Genomic DNA, 20,000 nt, shown 5'->3' with positions numbered 1-20,000 from the left:
TAGTTTCGTTTTTTCCCCGTCGGTTAACAAATTGTCATCAATTGATAAATTGTGACTCTTAATATCCCTAGTAATTATAAAGCTTGTTTTAGCCGTGCATCAATCATCATGACAGGCGAAATATCGATGTTATTGATTCGTCTTTTAGTGATCCAATATTTGCACTGTTGTCTCGTTTAAACATCCGTTACTACTGGAAAGCTCCAACAGACGTAGGGGTATTGACGCACAAGCTTCCTCATTCCAAAAAAGAGTAGACATTTTTTGTGTCGCACTGTTCCCAACTTTTTGTTGGTCACTTTTTAGTTAATTGCTGCTCAGGGAGATATTTCTCCTTGAAAAAAGAAAGGAATACAATGAAACTTCGGGTTGTTTGCTTGATTTTCGGAGCTTTACTCTCATGTTTTTATCCAGGATTTAAAGGTACAGTGTACTTTTATGTCTTATTTGTATTAATCGAGGAAAGGCAAATCGTTATTCTATTCTCCTCACATCATGATTTCCAATTTGGTATTGATTTATAGCTTTGAAGTATCAAAGATTTTCTGAGGAACAGAATGCGGATGCGGCAAAGAAATTTGTTGACATCTTTCATCATTACCGATCTCCGAGAAGCACCAATGGAAATGAAACGTCTTGTAACACTCACCAAAACTGCACTGAAAAGGTCAGTGTTTTCAGGTGTTGCTGTATTGATCCAAAGTTCTGTCACTTTTCTCATTCACCCGCTTTCTCTCTTGACTCCGCAATCTCTCACAAAGCTTGTTTACAGTACTCAGAGAATGCAAGTCAGTTCGATCGAAAGTTGTTTCGATCGAAGGTTGATTCGATCGAAAAAAGTCGATTCGATCGAAGACAAGAGTCAGTTCGATCGAAGACTGTAACTATTGCTTAAGTGTATTGAACTTACTATTTATCAAATCTGTTTAAAAATATTTCCTGATACAGTTAACTTCGGAGTTGTGGAAAACACATTCTTGAACCTTGGTCTTCAAGGAACATGACCGCCAGCCGTCTGTTTCCACGGATTCTGTTCCAAACGCAAGTGTTTTCAACAGCGTTTAATCTCTTTTCGCTCGGTTCTCATTGAAAGTGACAATACTTGTTCGTTTCATCATGGTAATAAAATCTAAACCCCGTGTTTCAGTGTACGCACGTTATAGCGAATAGCTAATTGAGCATTGCCGATCAGGAACGCCGAGAAAGAAACACCGGCAACAAAGGAAATCCCCACCGCGTTTCCGCGCCGCGCATATTACTTCGCGCAAACATTACACAACACAAGAACTTTTATTATCTATACGCTTGCAAAACTGTAGTTTTTATAAACATTTACTCTTCGATCGAACTGACTCTTGCCTTCGATCGAACTGACTTTTGGTTTCGATCGAAACGACCTTCGATCGAAACGACCGGTTACTTACTCAGATGGCATGCATGAGTGACATTAACTTACCCTGTGAACAGACTCTCTTAAAATCTATAGATTAAAATTCATATAAAATGCGAAGAGGTATAAAATAAAAGACACGCTTTAGACCACAGCACAGGAAACTCTTTGCTCTGCTCTTTTCAAATAGTGTGTGGGATCTTTAAGTCACATAGAACAACGAAGGAATGCGAAACAGCTTAGGTCCTACAGTTTATGGGACTTCCTTATCTGAGAATTAAGACTTGAAGTCTAACCATTTGTGGATGTAATTAGAATTAGGCAGCGCTTTCTCCTTGGGCTGTTTCAAAGGTCGAACTTTACATGTGCCGAATCTAATGCAAATGTGAAAAATCAATTGCTTTCGCTCATTACGTGGAATGCCGAAGGCATACCACGTCTTAAAACCGGGCTGGTGACATATTTTAATTTTTTTTTGTTGGTAGTCACAAATGTGCATACCCCATGGATTTTGGATCGAGCTCCGATCGGGTGAAGTTATCTTTATATTCTTCAGTTTATCCGAACTTCCCTGCCCCATAGAGAAACCATACACTTTCCCTGCGCTTCGCGATCATGTGCGCGCGTTAGACCACTCGGCCACCGCGACACAGTCCTGTTACGATGAGGAAAGCGATTATTTATTGTGGAATCTTTCCGCCGGCCATGATTGACACAGCATTAAAATATTCGATAAAGTGGACAGATGTTTTTTCTTTGAGAAAGACAAGCTTTAAAGGTAAGAAGAATTTTCTACGTTTCTTTTAGATCTTGCTTCGTACTTATACTTGTGTGTTCCGCTGTGAACATTACGGTATTTTGAGGCCTTCCAAGGGGGGTAGTCTTGTCGCCCTGTCGCATCCTTTTGTGTACCTTCGTCGCCTGACCAGCGGAGGAAATTGTCGCTGTCGTTTTTCGTTTGTCGTTTTTTTTGTTGTCGCTTTGTCGAAATGAAAAATGGATTGTCGTTTTCGCAAATTGTCGCTTCTTTCGTGTCAACTTCTGTCGGCTGTCGGTACTTTGCTAACAAATTGTCGCCACATTTTGACGCAATGTCGCTTGTCGCTCAAACCCCTTGGAAGGCCTCTATTTTGCACAGAACGAATACTTCATTAGGAGTATTTTGCATAGCACGAATACTCTAATATTTCTTGGGAACCGGTTTGTTCAGCCGTTTTGACGTAGAAAGAAAATAAGAAAATAGCTTTCAACGGCCAAACAAAATAAAAAATGAAATCAAGTTTTAAAAAAAGAATTACTGATGTCCGTAACGGGGACTTCCTCATTCGGAGGAGCTTAACTTCAGCTGACACCTGGGCTAACATCAACGATTGAGATCTTTGTGTTAAATTCGCACATGTATCTTGTCGAACTTTATTAAAACTTGAAAGAAAAAAAGTAAACTAACAAAAACCCGGTATCTTGCCGTCATTTTGTCACAGAAGCATCCTTTGTTTCGTGAGTCGTCAGTATATTAAACACGCAAGGTAAGTTGATCACAAGCGGCCGCTAAAATCGATGTCACTTTCGATTTTGTGATTTTACTTGTACGACCAAAAGTACGATAGAAAAATCGAACTCAGATTGAACGTACAAAAATCTCCCGAAAGGTTTTTCGCTGATGGTAACTTGTATTAGATTCGTGGCACAAAATTTATGATGTCTTCATCTCGCAAATTGTCAATAAGATCGACACTTCTGCTCTCCTTAAAAACTACATATCATTGTTTAGTTACTTTTGTGTCAATATTTGTTTTGCATACATGTAAGGCAGGCTAACAAAATCTGTACTTGCTTAGTTCGCATTTTTGGGCATTAAAATAGAATTTTTGGTCGTATGTTCCTGACAGCAAGTTACATCTTTTGACGTCTCCCATCCAGTTACTAACCCCGCCGGAAAGGCATTCATCAATGCAAATTGGTTTTGGAAAGCTGTCAGAAGCTCAGATTACACGCTTAAGCTTGTGGTGAAAAAGAAGTTGTAAATAATCAACTTGTCAGCCTTGAAGCTAAATGTTTCTCGATTTGCTTTTATTTTCTTCAATCGTTCTGCGCTAAGTAAGTCTTTACTGAACCACATGTCCTCTCAGGGGGTATCTACCAAAGATATCTACCATGACACTGTAATGATTTACGATACCAAAACAATATCGTGTACCACAGTTGTTAGTTATGTGTCGATCAGACCGAATCTTCATCATCCTCCCTGGTAAACCACGGGCATTACCCTACCCTCTGTGCCACAACAGTGTCGGTTGTTTTTCTTAAACAACCGAAACTGTTCTGTGCTTGCCCCTTACGGCACTGACAAAAGTACCGTATGTTAGTACATGGGTACTTGACCGTAGCCATTGGCCGAGAAACTAATCTTAGCCAAAAGGCCGAAAAGCGATCAGGACACGGGAAAACTTAGGTAAAAAAATAGTGGAGAAATGGAATTTTTGGCTGGGGGGCGGGGGGGGGGTAGCCTGCGAACAGCAGACGCATTTCCGGTCGTCGCTTCTTTTTCGGAGGCAGAGAAGCGACGACCGGAAATGCGTCTGCTGTTCGCAGGCTAGGGGGGGGGGGGGGGATTGAGGAGATACGGGATATTTTTTAAAGTAGGAGCGCATTGCGTACGTGTGGTAGTGTAGTAACTAGACAGTGTTTTCTCGAGAAGCGATCACTAGGTTTGTTTGTTTTCGCGTTTGATAGTTTTTTGTTCAGCTCGAGTGTAGAATCATGATGAACTTTTGTAGTTTGTGAGAACTATTTACTACTTGTAGCTTTTGTTGAGTTTTGAATCGATAATAGAAAGAGTTTTGGCGATTTCAACCCAGACTGGACTACTGGATAATCATGGCTTCTGATAGGATGCGGAAAAAAATTAAAGATTATGCGGAAATTTTTGGCCATATTATGCGGAAACATGCGTTGATTATGCGGAAATTACACCGGATTATGCGGAAACTTAAACAAGTTATAAAACTAATAATTAGGCCCGTCCAATGTATTTACATGCTTACGGTAAATCCATAATCGAAATTGCAAGCAATACAATCGCATTTGCGACTGAATTTTTGTCCTCTGTGATAAAATACATGGAGGAGTCACCAATTTGCGACCAGCTTTCACCGTTCAAATAAAAGGGTTAGCAGTTGGGATTTTGCCGCAACTTTTGGTAAAATAAATAAAGCGATAAAAAATTATTTTGTTTCTCATCATGAATTTTGTTTCAATTTGGAGATAATGGAGCAAAATTGTAAATTACCTTTGGAGCTCGATCCATTCCCTTTATCATTGACTTAGGGTGCGTTTGATTCACCATATTCCGGAATAAAAATACGTGAAGTGATGATTTCAAAACGGTATGTCTGGTGTTTTGAAGCAATAAGGATAATAAAGATATGTTTAAAATAGCATTTTAGCAGGTGTTCGACATTTTTAATGTGAATCTCCGTAAAAACAAAGGATTTCTAACTTGTATTCCATGTAATCCTATTCCGGTATACGGTCAATCGAACGCGCCCTTATATAGTTTCTTATCAGTTACGTCATTTGCTGAAGTGTAACTGTTTGAAGGAACAAAAACTAGTGTCCAGGCTCATTGGCGAAAAAATGCGCGGAAACTGCTTACGATCTTTCTTACGAACTTTCATCTTGCGAACGAAATGGTGTGTTTTCTTCAATGTTCAGGAAAATAAGCGTTTCAAAACAGTCAATTTCTTAGGCTTTTATGTTTTTGAGGATGTTAAGGAGCTGCTTTATCACTAATATCAGGTATTTCTTCTGTTTTTTTGCGGAAAATATCGGAATTGTAAAAACTAGAACTTTGTAAAAACTAGAACTTTGGACTGGACTATAGAACGCGCAATTACTGAATTTTACAGTTTTGAGCATTCTGAGAAATGGAGTTCACATGTTGTCTTCTTGTATTCGCCACGGCAGATTTATACAGTTTGCAAGAAACTAAACCAGGATTACGGAACCGGAATTCGAATACATGGCCCCGTTATTCGAAAGCCGATTACCTTAATCCAGGATTTGCGTAAACTTTTGTTTCATGTTTTCAACTTTTTGGTGAAAGTTTCCTTTGCTTATTAACTTCTTCTAATGTAAAGTTTCACGGAATATCAGCCTTGAACAGCATTTGGGAGTAGAGAATAAAACTCGTTTGTTCATTTTTAACCTGAGATTAGCATTAATTGGCTTTTGAACAACTGGCCCAGGATGATAAGTTGTTGAACTGTGATCTGTAATAAGTTTTTTGGATGATTTAAGGCTGATCTTGTAATTTTTGGATGAACGTAGTTAAGGAAGGAAGTAAAACTGTAGGATTTCAATAAAGTCTCATTCCAAAAAATAAATAAATGAAAGATCCTGTATCCCGAGAACCCGCTAATAGGGCTTCCTTGTTTGCATTTGCAAATTTAGTAACATTAATAATGAGTTTTTACAACAGGCAACTTCAAGTTATATTACTGATGTATCTTTCTGGTAATCTCTCGCCATTTTCCGAAGTTTACCTGTACTTGAAGTTCACTGTAAGTGGACAATTTGTGTCAACTGTTTGCGCATTCCACGGATACGCCTTTGGAGGCGTCTTGTTAGCATTAGATTCGGCACATGCCAAGTTCAACAGTTGAAACGGGCCTTAATAGTGACTTAAAGCTGGAGTTGGACTCATGACCTTCAGCACAATAGTGTAGCTATGCCCAACCAACTGAGCCCACCAGTCTGCACTAGTACTACCTGTCAATTTGTTACAAATTATTGTATAATTCTAATAAAGTTCACCATAAAACACACACTCTGATTGGTTAAAACAGTGTGCTTTGTGAGTCAGAGTACAGATCTATGCATGGCTGATGTCACTGGTGCACAGTTTTTAAGAAATGAAGTTTTCTGAAAAATTATTCTAGCTGAGGAAATTAAGATTATGCTTTATTATAAACCAAATAAAGATTAGCCTCGCATGTGATCTGTTCTGGAATCTTCTTCCCATAAATTTGACTGTGGTTCAAGTCATTCACACAACACAATGCAGGAGCAGTTTGTTAAATACCAGCCACACATATTAATTAAGCAGCTTGCTTGCCAGTAATATTACTGTCAAGAAGTAGGGATTAAACATTCAACTACGTCTCTTGTTTTCCCTACACATCTGTTGTGCTCTATCTGCTTCCTGCATGCTCCACACAACAGAACAGATCACAGGTGAGGCTTTTTTAGTTGTTAATCACAAGGCATGTACAAATTATATAAACTTTGTTGCAACATGCATTGTGTTTTTTAGATAAATCATAGATATTATACATCAGAGGTTATTCGTGATGGCCAAACATACTGGAGGGATATTGAAGGACATCCTAACACCACAGTCCACTCTGGTCTTTCAGACCAATTCTTAGGAAGTCAGGTAATTGTTGTTGTTTAATTTTTCATAGATCAGAATTATCTCAGCTAAAATCTTTGTGGACATGCAGGGCCTAAAGATTCTTGCTGATAGCAAGGCTGACAAAAAAGTTAATTGAATTACTAATTTAATGTTATTTGTTATTGGTGTCCTCTAAGACAGTTAGTGTCATTGTCAAGCTGAATATTATTATTTTAATTTAGATGTATGTATCAATTGAAGTTTCTTCACTCATTCATGTTGATTTTTTTTGTTGTTTCAAAGCGGCTGCTTTTGAGTTTCAAATTTCCATATTATGGACATTACCTTGACAGTGTGGTGCTTACAACAGGAGGTGAGATGAAGTTTTGTCAAAACTGTTTTAATTATTGAGTGGTCACTAGTAGATTTGACAGTCTTCTCTCAATGAAAAAAACTGCGATGGATCTACAATGTAGATAGAGATCGATAGATTGTAATTGTAGAGATTCAATAACATCTTTTGGCAGCTTAACCCTAAACACAAGGCAAAAAGGATAATTTCGCCTTCTTTCTGCTTCCTGTGCTTATGCTGTTTGCATTCAAAGATAATTTCCCAAAAATGATCTTGTGATCCACATGACAATTAAAAGCACCCCTATCTACTAACGTTTTAATCCGCCCGCTTAAGAATCTTTGAAAAACACAGTTTCTTAATTTCAGCTTTTCATTTTTTCCTAGAATTGTGCTGCAAGTTTGACGAAATTGGAAATTGTTGATTTAGACTTTAGCCATCCATTTAAACCACAGACATCCAGGGTTCTTACTCGTCTTGAAAACCCTTGAAAACCCTTGCATTTTGAGAGTACATTTTCAAGCCCTTGAAGGTCTTTGCAAATATCTGCTGTTCATTCTTGGTCCTTGAAAGTCCTTGAATTTTTTCTGACCTGCATTTTTAATCTTTGAGAACTTCAGTAAAAATGATCAGCCACTCAAGTCATGTCATACAAAGGTGACGAGCTGTAAGGTCGAGAATGATTACCAGTGCCTTTGCATTTTTTTCAGGCATGTACGGTATTGAAAATGAGCAAGAATTGTAATTTTTGTCAGACTACAAATGTATTTCCATGGGTAAATTCTTCAACGTAAATAAAAAAGAAATTTCAAAAGTTGGCCCTTGAAAGTCCTTGAGAAGTCCTTGAATTTTTGGTCTAAAAAAGTGTACAAACCCTGAGACATATCCGTATAAATGATAATGAGAATCTTTTTTTATGCTAGACTTATAAAGCGTTTTGTTTCTGTTTTTAAGCGCTTTTTCTGGTCGTTAAACGAAAAATCGTTAGTGTATGTTTTCCCATTCCCAGTCACAATAATTGTCCACATAAGTCCTACCCCCTCCATTGCAGCATCATGAAACACAAGGTTGAAGGGTTAAGAAGTGGTGCTGCACAATGCGGCATGCATTTCAATGCAATTTTCCCCGTCCACTGCATGATGGTATTTAAGGTTTTAACAACATAGTGAAAATAGGACAGTCAATCATTCATTTTTCTAAATTTACATATGTATTATCATAATGGCTTTTCTACATTACTAATGGTAATCTGGTCACTGAATCATACAGTTCATGTATGTACGTGGGTTACTTGGTCATCATTATGCAACGTACATGAACAAGATGCAATAATCACAAATCAGTTCTGATTACACAAATAATCATAACTATTTAACACAAAATTCTCAAATCTGATTGGTTCTAGTTTGTGCACGCCTATTTGTAGCGTAATGCGATCACGTGGCTGTCCAATTATATGTACACTGTATCCAATTTGAGCAACTCCAAATTTGGATACCGTCCTGTAATTGGACACCTACGCCATTTGCGTGTCAATCCCATGCACTTGGATGATGTCTTTCTTGTTGTTTTCCTACTGTTTGCAAAACAGATTGAAAATAATAAATTATTTTAACTTTTTCACGCAAAAAAGTTATTCAAAGACTTTTTATCCTTGAATTTTGTTTCGATTTCCTCGCATTTTGTTATAGTTACGATTAATATTACCGTAGTTAAGACCTCGTGCCATACAATTCAGGGGTAATCATGCCGAGAGCACAATTACTAAATTGCCTGACGACAGTCCTGAATTGCACTCCACTCAGTAGCATTTATCCTTGTTGTTTAATTATACTGTACCCTGTTTTTTGGGTCAGAGGCATACATGTACATGACAATTGTACAGTCTATGTATTAGCCTATGAGAAACCTATACATGTAAGAATCTCAAATTAATGATTCTTTTTCAAGACAAGAATCAAAGCATGACCTGCAGTATTTTCTGTTCTGTTGTATGTCTTTTTAGGTTTTCTTTACATGGATGTACATGACACAACACTAATGAAGGATGTTCAGTATGTGGCCCCACTTATGGCCTACTTCAATCCCAAACTGCATGCACACTCAAAAGTTCTTACACTTGATGATGGTGAGAGTATAAAAATGTCCTTAAGAATATGAAGTGAATTAAGTGAAGTTATTAGTCTCTTCCCCCTCAGGGCTATTTCAGCACTATAATTTACAATGCTTTTTGTGGGGGACTTTGGCCAGACTGCTTGTTACACAGTTTACAATTCATAAATTAGAAAGTGAAAGAATTATTGTCCCCGACCAATGCCAGGGACAACATCCCCTACTCTTTTTGAGAAGTGAGTAGGTTCTTTAACGTCCCATACTATTTGATTTCCAACAAGGGCTATGAGTTGGGACCTCCGGTTTACAGTCCGTACGGGAAGAGTTCTGATGATGGCATTCTAATTACAGTTAAAACAAAACTGTAGTTTACTTACACTTAAGACAAGGAGACCAACACTAATTTATCATCATCATTTACTAGCTGACACAGCTTTAAGGACAGTGCTTATTATTGTTATTGAGCATACGTTCTGCGCATCTCGAGATACTCAGATTTCCTATGGTTGGTGCTTATTATTCAGGGATATTTTTGCGCAGTTCAAAACTATGCAGAGAAAGAAGAACTTAGCAAGTGCTCTTGGTATTCAAAAAGAAAATTGGGGGTAACCACACATTTTTCAGAGATAATTAAGCTTCAATTTGGAAAAGAATACCATACATTGCTTTGTATTTTAAAGATTTTTGCAAATATTGTTGATTAATTATCTTCAAAAAATGCATGGTTACCCCCAATTTTCTTGTTGGATAATCAATAACTCTTGTTAAGATCTGCTTTTCCCGCATATTCAGTAAACTGCGCAAAAATACCTTTGAATTAGTATAGGCTCCATCCTTAATAAACCACTCCACATAGTCACAATAATTGTTGTTGAAAGCAGTGGATAGAAAGGACTAATTAATTAGTCCATTCATTTCAGAAGCGGCCCTCATTGATGAGTAAAATCGTCTGGCATCAGACAGAGTTAAAATTATATTATTACATTTTGGACCTCAGATATTGCATTTCTAGCTTTCTTATTGGTTCACTCAATCTCGGTTTAACATCAGCTTATATACTGTATGACCTAAGATGGAAACTATTTTGAGTCAAGTGTTGCGAAGCTGAACATTGTTTGCAGGAGGCAAAATATTCACCATCTCATATCCAATGCATGCTCATGGCATAGCTACGGAACTTAAGCAATGACAACCGCGGCAACAATAATGTTGTTGTTGTTGAATGTGAATTTGCATTTTAACGTGACAAAGGTGTGACAAACCCTCAAGAATGAAACTTAAGTAATGAACAGAACTCATTTAAGGGGTGAAAATGAATATTTATCCGCAGGCGCTGACATTCTCCCTAAAACTTCAAATCTGGTCTTTTCACGTTGTTGTTTTGCTGACGATGGCAAAGAAATAGACAAAAATGACAAATGCACAAATGCACATGCAGGGTCTGCAAAGCTATTGCTATTCAAATATGCTTACCAAATATGCAAATTTGTGACATTCTTGTTGTTATTGTGGCTGCTAAAGCTCCCTATTGTTAAATATTATGTAAGCCTCACTCTCAGGACTGAAATGGTTAATAATCATGAATTTGTTCGTCATGCGACAGAAAGGAAATCTCAACCTAAAAATGAGACTAACCTAGCTAGAGCTTAGAACTACTGTAACATGTATAGTTTGTTCCAAATTACTTGAATTCATGACAGTTAATTTTTTTTTCCAACAGAATAATTTGTTTTATTTGTGTCTTTATGCAGGAAAACAGCTCACAGTGCAGTGGTTGAATGTCTTCCTTCACAATAAAACCGATGGTAGTGCCTCAATATTAATCAGAAATTTAATTTGGAGTTTCAAGAAATGCATCCATGCACTCAGTGAAATAAAAAAAGGCCTGCATAATAATTATTTTACTCAAAATCCAAAAAAAATTAAATAATTATTATTATTTACATATACGGTATTATAATAATTTATTATTCTGCTTGTTTTTATGCTGATGCACGTGAAGTCATGTGTTTTTTTGAAACTCCAAACTGGCTTAGTTGTTATTTTAAATACTGTATTTTGAATGTTTTTCCTCAATGAAAGGTAATGGCAGTCCTAGTGATAAGAAATTGTTCTTTTGTTTTTGTTCTGTTCACACTAGTTGGCCCATTCAACTTTCAGTGCACTTTGCATGAAAATGGAACTATCTGGTTTGCTTACAAGCAGGTATAAATTAAAATTCTGTAATTGTTATTAAGTAAAGTTTTTAAGCTTAATTCCTAACTGTGCCAACAAGAAAATGTCTTGTATGGAGATAACTTTTGCTATCATTGAACTCCACAATAAATGAAATTTGACAACATTGTTACAGCCCGAAACTAACATTAAATTATTACAAGTTTCACTCTCATTACAGCTGATAACCCTTAGACACTTATGGGCGCTATCCGTTTGTCAGAAGTGGCTGGCCATTCCTGTCAGTTTGCAAGGAAAATGCAACAATTTGAAGGAACACTTGCATGATAACTCTCTCATTCTTCTCGAGGACTGTATATCATCCTCGAGGTGGGTTAATTTGAAAGCGCTGTAGAGTAAGTCCTTCCAGATGCCCGGTCTGGCCGGTCAGTTCTGTCATTAATGGAAAGCGTTCTATGACAACTTTTTGTTTTGTCAATTTTTGAAATAAATTTGTTGCCCACTGTGTTCTTAAAACAGCTCCTCAAAGCATGACTATTGTGGTTGTACTGTCTGTGGTTTAATTTCAATTTCAAGCTGGTACCGCAATAACTCATACCTTGTGAAAGTATGAAACTACACCACATGGCAGTACAACCCAAACTCTGAGGTTTTGCATTGTAAAGTTATAGGGTCAATTTAGGGTTAATTTATACCTGGTTTTTGCAAGCGTGGCCATTAACTTGGTTGTATTCAGTGATGGTTGTATTCAATGATGTGTGTTTTAAATTTAAGATTCCTGTACCTGTGGAATCCCTTCCTGATCAAAGTTATCACCCTGTGCGAGTGGGTATATCGGATGCATTTGTCGTATACTACAGACGGCGTTTTCCACCAGTTATCTTTAGGGTTTTCTACAGATACAGTCAGGTTGACATCCCCAAGAAGAGTGTTTTCAATGGATCAGCAGTTGTGCTTCATCCTTTACCAAGTTAGTTTTTTTTTTTTCAAAATGACAATAGACTAGAATACACAAGTTTTGTAAACATTACTTTTAAGTGGTTTCTCTAATTGACAGGAAAACTGTCTCATGAGCATTGCATTTTTCACAGATATTTTTTTTTGCTTTAAGTGCCTAATTTGTCTTCTTTTGCAAGCTTGAAGAATAATGAACCCAGCTCTAATATCTTTTCTGTGTGTCTGTGCATTTTACTCAGAATATTCGGAATATGCAACATGAGATGTTTCTGGCATTAAAATTGACAAATATCTTAAACTCCGTATTTGGCCCATTCACTGCTTAGGAACCCTAGGACACCTACAGTTGATGAGTAAAATCATCTGGCGTTTGACAGTAAAATCTTTCAAGTCTCGTCAATGGGTTAATGGGTTTTTGACTGGTTAATTAACCAATTTAGAGAGGTTTTCAATTGAGTGTCGAAAGTAATTAGCAAATTGCTTTGGTTTTGCATTACTTCACGCAGTGATTGGTTCAAAGTTCTTGCGCCACTTTTTCAACCAATCAGAAGTGAAACCAAAACCAATCGTGGCTCACGCGTGCACATTTTCCCGCGCTTTGTGTCGCCTACAGTACGTGTAATAGAGTACCGAAGTGATGACATCACAAAAATATATTTTTTTGAAATTATGGGATATGATGCCATATTCTTATAGAGGATCCTAAATGATGCCCTCATACCCAAAATTAGCTCTGCCTTGCAATTCCCGATGGAGATGTAAGGGATCAAAGTTTGATAGCATCCCATACAAACCCTTCAAAATTTGTTCTGGTTCCTTCAGTTTGGAACCAGCTCAAAATTAGAGAGATTTATATAAGGCAGTATCAAACTTTCATCCTTTATATTTCAGCTGCCAGGGAATTACAATTAAGAGGTGATTTTTGGCAAGGACCCCTTTCTAAGGACGCTCTATTTGAAAATGGCGCCAAATCCCATAATTTCACAAATTTATTTTTTTGTGACGTCACACTTCGGTACTCTATTATTTTGAGTTTTGATTGGTTTACTGGGTTGTCTGATTGGCCAAAGTAGTTACTTTGGTTTTTGTTTTACTACACTCGATTGAAACTCGCTCTACTCCTCAGGTGCTCTTAAGGACGCTCCCAGTTGACGATCAGTAAAATCGTTTGGCGTTTGACAGAGTAAAATCTGTTAAGTCTCACTCCCAGGGGTCAATGGGTTAACGAAACTCAAAATTATGAGAGAATGATGTTATCAACTGATGGAGAATGTTGTATCAGATAAAGAACCATTAATAATAAGTAATTAATGAAACATTTTTTTTTGTTTTTCCTTATGAATTTCTAATGAACTTATACCTAGATTATTTGGTTATTTTCATCATAACTTAATGTTGCTGTTTTGTAGGTTGTGTTCTTGGTGATTCATGTGCTGATTGTATGAGGCTGGACCAAACAACTGACTTCAACTGTCAGTGGTGTCCCATCACAGATAGGTTTGAATTTTTTATCATGTCTAAGTGCAGGAAAGTGTGCATGTGCAAGCCACGATTGGTTTTGCTTTCACTTCTTATTGGTTGAAAAAATGATGCGAGAACTTTGAACCAATCACTGAGTGAAGTAATCATAAACCAAAGCAATTCGCTAATTACTTTTGACATGTCGAACGTAATTAGCGAATTACTTTGGGTTTGCATCACATCACTCAGTGATTGGTTCAAAGTTCTCGCACCATTTTTTCAACCAATCAGAAGTGAAACCAAAACCAATCGTGGTTCGCGCGTGCAGATTTTCCCGCGCCTTGTGTCGGCTACATGTAAATTACCCATTCGCCCCTACAGCAGCCCCTATTGACGAGTAAAATCATATGGCATTACCCCGGTGGGGGAGGGGGGGGGAGGTATTCCCAGAAAAATTGGGTAGGGGTGTGTGGCCCGCTTCCCAAAGCCCTTACCCTATTTATGACCAAAATCTGCGATTTTCCCTACCCTATTATATGACCTGACCAAAAATTTGATACCCAATTTATGACCTGACCCTTAAATCAATACTCTGGTGCAGACCTGCCTTATAATTATTTCCCTAGTTCAGACCAATGTTAAAGGCAATGTTTATCTGCTTTTATTAGGTAGGTTACACGATAAAGAAGTAGCTTCTATATAAAAAACGAACTCAAGACTAGAGTGCAAAAATGGATACCCTATTTATGACCAAAATGGCGGAAAATTGGCCAAAATCGATACCCTATTTATGACCAAAACGGCTGAAAAACCCTACCCTTTGGGGCCGCACATACCTATATAGCCCATATGAGGTAGTACACCCCCCCCCGGGGGGGGGGGGGGCATTACTGAGAGTATAATCTACAAGTCTCTCCTTAGGGAGCAGAGGAGTCCTATTTGACCGTTTTTCCAGTTAAATTCACTGTACAATTGCAGCGCGAATCGATCTTGTTGATCGTGTTTGCGCTGCAGTTTAAATCCTATCCGCGAAACGAAAGCCGCTTACAGTAATGACTGTGGGCTTGTCACTAGTGGTGACTAACATTTGCAAACTGCGTGCCTCCAACGGGAAGCTTCGCTTTCCAGAGGGCAAACATTGACGCGGATAGGATTTCAACCGTAAAATGATCGTTTGTTTTGTCGTTTGATCACGTACGAGAACGTACGATGATTCAAATCAACAAGATCGATTCACGCTGCAATTGTACGGTGAATTTAACTGGAAAAACGGTCAAATAGGACTCCTCCGCTCCCTGTGGCCTCTCTGAGTTAATTGTGTTAACCATTTACGGCATTTTTCCATGTTTCCGCAACAGGTGTTCAGATGGAGCAGATCGCCATCGTGCAGAATGGGAGATAAGAGGGTGCAGTTCAGTTTCTGTCAGAAATGTAAGTCTTATGTACAGTTGTGTAATGAGTTTATTACATTTTATGTATTTCAAGTTTCTCATTTCCGTTGCACAGGCTTGATTTTTCAAGATGGCACTCATTTCTGAAACAGTACATTATCAAGTCTATAAAGGCAATAAAGAAAATTTTAGCATCCTACCCCTTGTCTTTTTGCCGGTTTTATCTTCCCCTCTAATCGCTTTTTGGTTCTGGGCCTCTGAGAGTAAGAGGAGTACCCTGGATTCCAGAGGTTATTTTCTCGCTATGAAAAGAGCGGCAAAAGAGGGAGTCGCGAAGCGGCGAGAAAAACCTCTGGTACAGGCCGTTAACCCTTCTGAACATGCCGCCCCAATCACGTTGCGCTTTCCACTTCCAGAGTCAAGTTTTGACCCTGGAGATTTCATTGGTCGATCGACAAACCGTTTTTTCTGATCAAATCAAATGTTTGAAATGTTGGAATGATCGACAAACCGTTTTTTGCTCAGTCGGTAGAGCGGCGGAGATCTAACCCGAAGGTCGTGGGTTCAATTCCCACCCTGGTCGAGTCACATTGAAACTGCTCTACGGACTCCACGTAAAGTTCTTAAAATTTTTTCAGTTCTAATTCCAGGACTTGAATGCAATTTTCTTATTTCTCCAATTCACGTTTGCATTTGTAACAAATAATGGTTGCGTGAAACGCTTCGACAAAAACGATCAGAAATGATTTATCACACAGCGCAGGTGCTTTTCATTCTACACTGGTAGGAAGGCTGCTATACGGAGGTCAACCAGATTTCTGACATGCGGCTCTACGTGCGCCACTACTGGTGCCGGGTCTAGGTTAATGTTCAGACAGCGACATTTTGAGAGATTCCGAAATATCGCTTCTAGATAAAAAGTAACAGGAAAAGTATTAATGCATCCGAAGATCACAAAACAGCAAGAAATATAATCCGACAGGGAAGCTCATATCACAGTATGGTGCAAGAAATCTGATTCTTGGTTTTCACGTGACGTCATCAAAACTAAAAAATAAGGAATTATCAATCCCTTTTCAGATTTTAGTTTAGTTAGTTATTAGAACAGCTGAAGACTTGTCTTTCCACAAATTTTCAGTTTGGTGGGGTTTTTCGTCTTGTGATAAAGCAAGGTTGAATTTCTAAGCTTTTGCGTGACACGATGTTAAAATTGTGGTCGCGAATGCTATCATGTAAGTTAAAAAAGTGACTTATCCGCTGAGATTTTGCAATCTGAACAGTCCTTGTATGAGAATAAGTACTCACATAGATGTTCATGAGCCCTCGGAAGAAGACTACTGGCTTTTTATAGCAAAACTCGATGACATATGTTTTTGTCAGCTTCCGGCCGCCATATTTGTGTCCCTGAGAGGGACACAAACATGGCGTCTCCATAGATTTGAGTAAAACATTTCTTCGAATATCTCTGCGTCTTTACACATCCCTAGCCGTCCTTTACCGTCCTTACACATCCCTAGCCGTCCTTTAGCATCCTTACACATCCCTAGCCGTCCTTTAGCATCCTTACACATCCCTAGCCGTCCTTTAGCACCCTTACACATCCCTAGCTGTCCTTGAGCATCCTTACACATCCCTAGCGTCCTTTAGCGTCCTTACACATCCCTAGCCGTCCTTTAGTCCCGGGGGGGACTCCCATATAGAACAGACGGGGATGCTCGTTGGAAATTTTGAATTTAACCCCTTAAGGAGACCATCTGGAGACCATCTGAACTTCTTGTGACCCCTAAAGGAGACTAATCTGGGCGTGGCTTAAGCAAATTTTGACCCCTAAAAACAAGTTAAAAAGAAAATTTGACTTCTATTTCTCTTCGCTTGACTCTGTGTTTCTTCGCGGAACCCTAAACGAGACCTTGGCGGCTTAAAATATTGGCGCTTTGTCCGGAACACCCTAAGCGAGACCAAAATCCAAAATTTACACCCCTAAGCGAGACAACGAGCATCCCCGTCTGTTTCATATGGGAGTCTCCTCCCCCCCCCCCCTCCCCCCGGGCCTTTAGTGTCCTTACTCATCCTTAGTTAGATTTTGTCTGCTTTTCTTCAGATTCCAAACACCTTTTCCATGACGTGTTATTTGTTGACGTGACCCGTGGGAATGTCCATTGTTTAATTATTAGAAGAGTTTTCCCATAAAACAAAAGGAATACTGTCACGTCCTACCGTCATACCGTTATGTTAGAAAAACTCTTTTATGTTACGTGAATTTCAGATATCGGACGAGAGGTGTGTTGCAGGCAGACCAACAACGACAGCATTTACCCAAACCAGAAAAACAAAATTTACCAATACCAAAACCAGAAACAACATTGAAAGCAGCAGTACTGCGACAGCAACAACAGCATTACCGGGCACACCAACAACGACAGCATTTACCCAAACCAGAAAAACAGAATTTACCAATACCAAAACCAGAAACAACATTGAAAGCAGCAGTACTACGACAGCAACAGCAGCATTACCGGGCACACCAACAACGACAGCATTTACCCAAACCAGAAAAACAGAATTTACCAATACCAAAACCAGAAACAACATTGAAAGCAGCAGTACTACGACAGCAACAACAGCATTACCGGGCACACCAACAACGACAGCATTTACCCAAACCAGAAAAACAGAATTTACCAATACCAAAACCAGAAACAACATTGAAAGCAGCAGTACTACGACAGCAACAGCAGCATTAGCGGGCACAATAGCAGCCGTAAAACGCCAGCAATCCGAGGACAAGGGCATTGGGGCTGGGGCTATTGTTGCCATCTTTATTGTGCTAGTGTTGGTGATCAGTGCTGTTGCATGGTGTTTCTATGCTTATCGCCACCCTACCTCCCAATCTGGACTTTTTCTCATTGACGTAAGTGAAATAAGTTAGGGTCACCGTCGTAGACTGGTGTGGACGTAAGGATGTAATATTCAAAAGTCTTTAATGTAATTGAATTAGATGTTGGTGCGAAAATTGAGTCGGTCTTGTATTTATCAATCATTAATTGATCAATGAGAATGTTTAGCTGTTGTGGCAGACAGCCAAATATTTTGTTCTAGCTGGTTTACGGTCACTAACTTTCTAACATGACCCACTTCTAGGAAAGTGACTTGCTGGTTCGCTCTGGTCTCCGGGAACTTGTGAATTGAAAATCCTTTTTTACTTGCCAGGTGTATATTCAAAGGGCAGAAAGCTCCAGGGAAAAACATTTTACATTAAATAGCTAGTTTTTGCCAATGATCGTTTTAGAGCTGATCTCCTTCATCCATTTCCGGTTATTGTCAGTTGTCATCAAAAACAGAAGGGGGAATGACTAAATGGAAAAATGATAACCTGTCATTTCAGATTTCTCGACGTCCAAGAGAGTTGTTCAAACGTAGTTCTGTTGGCGTTGGAAAAGCTGGTGGTGTAGCACCGTCCGATATCGAAGTCAAAGTGTTGTGAAGTGGGGATTTCCAAAGAGCGTGGAATTTTTGCGCCAAACACACAAACTCACCTTGAAGTTTTTAACCTTGCTGTCAAATTTCTCGCTGGTAATTCATACCATATCTTGGGAAATGAAGGAATTTGTATCTCGCGCTTACTTCTTTCACGAACAGTTTATAGTTTTCTGTACTCCATTGAGTGCCCCAAGACTTAAACATCTGGAATAATTATTTGGGCCAACCACAACAGACGAAGACAGTCCTGTGTGCCAGTATATTGCAAACCAGACATAGGCAGGCAGTGCTACTGTAGGTGGAAGAAAGCACTTTCGAGCAAGCAAGTCTCAATTTATCGATATTTTTCAGCATTTAGAAATCAAAATATCGGTGATGAAACGGCTCTATGATGGCACCATCTTCTCAGCCAATCTGCAGCAAGATCAATTCCAAAAGCTGATGTTATCTTAACGTACTTGTTTCTCCGATTAAGTGCCAACAACACAAATTTTCTTCAAGCTCTGATTGATGCAGCTGACGGCCATTGGATGATGTGATCGGCCCGACAACTTTTTATATTCAAGTTGAATACCTGGGGTCGGTTGCTCGAAGCCTGGTTAGCGGCTAACCGTTGGTTAAGAGGTATCAAAACCAATAGACCTTATTCATAAATGGCGGTCACATTTATAATTCTTTTGTCCACGTGCAAATTAGCCTACCAAGCCTCATTTTAGAGAAAGAATTCTTTTCAATACACTGTAGGGTATCGAGGCTTGGTAGGCTAATTTGCACTTCGACAAAAGAATTATAAATTGACCGCCATTTATGAATAAGGTCTATAGGTTTCCATGGCATTTAACGCTGGTTAGCGCTAACCATGCTTCGAGCAACCCAGGCCTGGATGCCACTCTGATCACAATGGAGTTATTTTATCATTCTGTACTGCCAAAATTTCCCCCTTTTTTTCCATATTGTGACGAGAAGATCAAAGTTTTAGGAATACTGTAATTTTGTCGGTATAGAAAGTGTACTTTTGTAGGATGCCTTGAAATAGAATAATTTCGTATTTTTCACCAGGAAAAATGAATTCATGATTTTTAGCAAGAGTCATATGATTTTGTTCGACGTTTTATATCTAGGGTTGGACAGAGCCTTAAGGTACATAATATTCAAGGGCTTTTTGTGCTTCGTTTGATATGTACTGTTTTATGAAATGTGGATTTTTAAGATGGATTTCCACATTTTTTTTGTTGAAGAAAAATATAAGTTTGGTATAAAAAGCTTATAATATTTTTCAGGATGTAT

General features: G+C 38.6%; 1 protein-coding gene across 1 annotated transcript; it reads left to right on the top strand.

Annotated features, from left to right (window-relative positions):
• Positions 1-207: 207 nt before the first annotated feature.
• Positions 208-19,770, top strand: LOC138041267 (plexin domain-containing protein 2-like). Its single transcript, XM_068887038.1, has 12 exons — positions 208-423; positions 525-667; positions 6,705-6,827; positions 7,089-7,158; positions 9,143-9,265; positions 11,001-11,054; positions 11,390-11,454; positions 12,199-12,394; positions 13,791-13,878; positions 15,201-15,273; positions 17,500-18,144; positions 18,619-19,770. The coding sequence occupies exons 1-12, from the start codon at positions 357-359 to the stop codon at positions 18,715-18,717; spliced, it is 1,746 nt and encodes a 581-aa protein (XP_068743139.1). The 5' UTR covers positions 208-356; the 3' UTR covers positions 18,718-19,770.
• The last annotated feature ends 230 nt before the right edge of the window (positions 19,771-20,000 follow it).

Source organism: Montipora capricornis, chromosome 1 (assembly GCF_036669925.1).
Source record: "Montipora capricornis isolate CH-2021 chromosome 1, ASM3666992v2, whole genome shotgun sequence".
Classification (NCBI taxonomy): Eukaryota; Metazoa; Cnidaria; class Anthozoa; order Scleractinia; family Acroporidae; genus Montipora; species Montipora capricornis.
The sequence above is the reverse complement of the archived record's forward strand: the minus strand, read 5'-3'. Positions and strand labels throughout refer to the sequence as shown.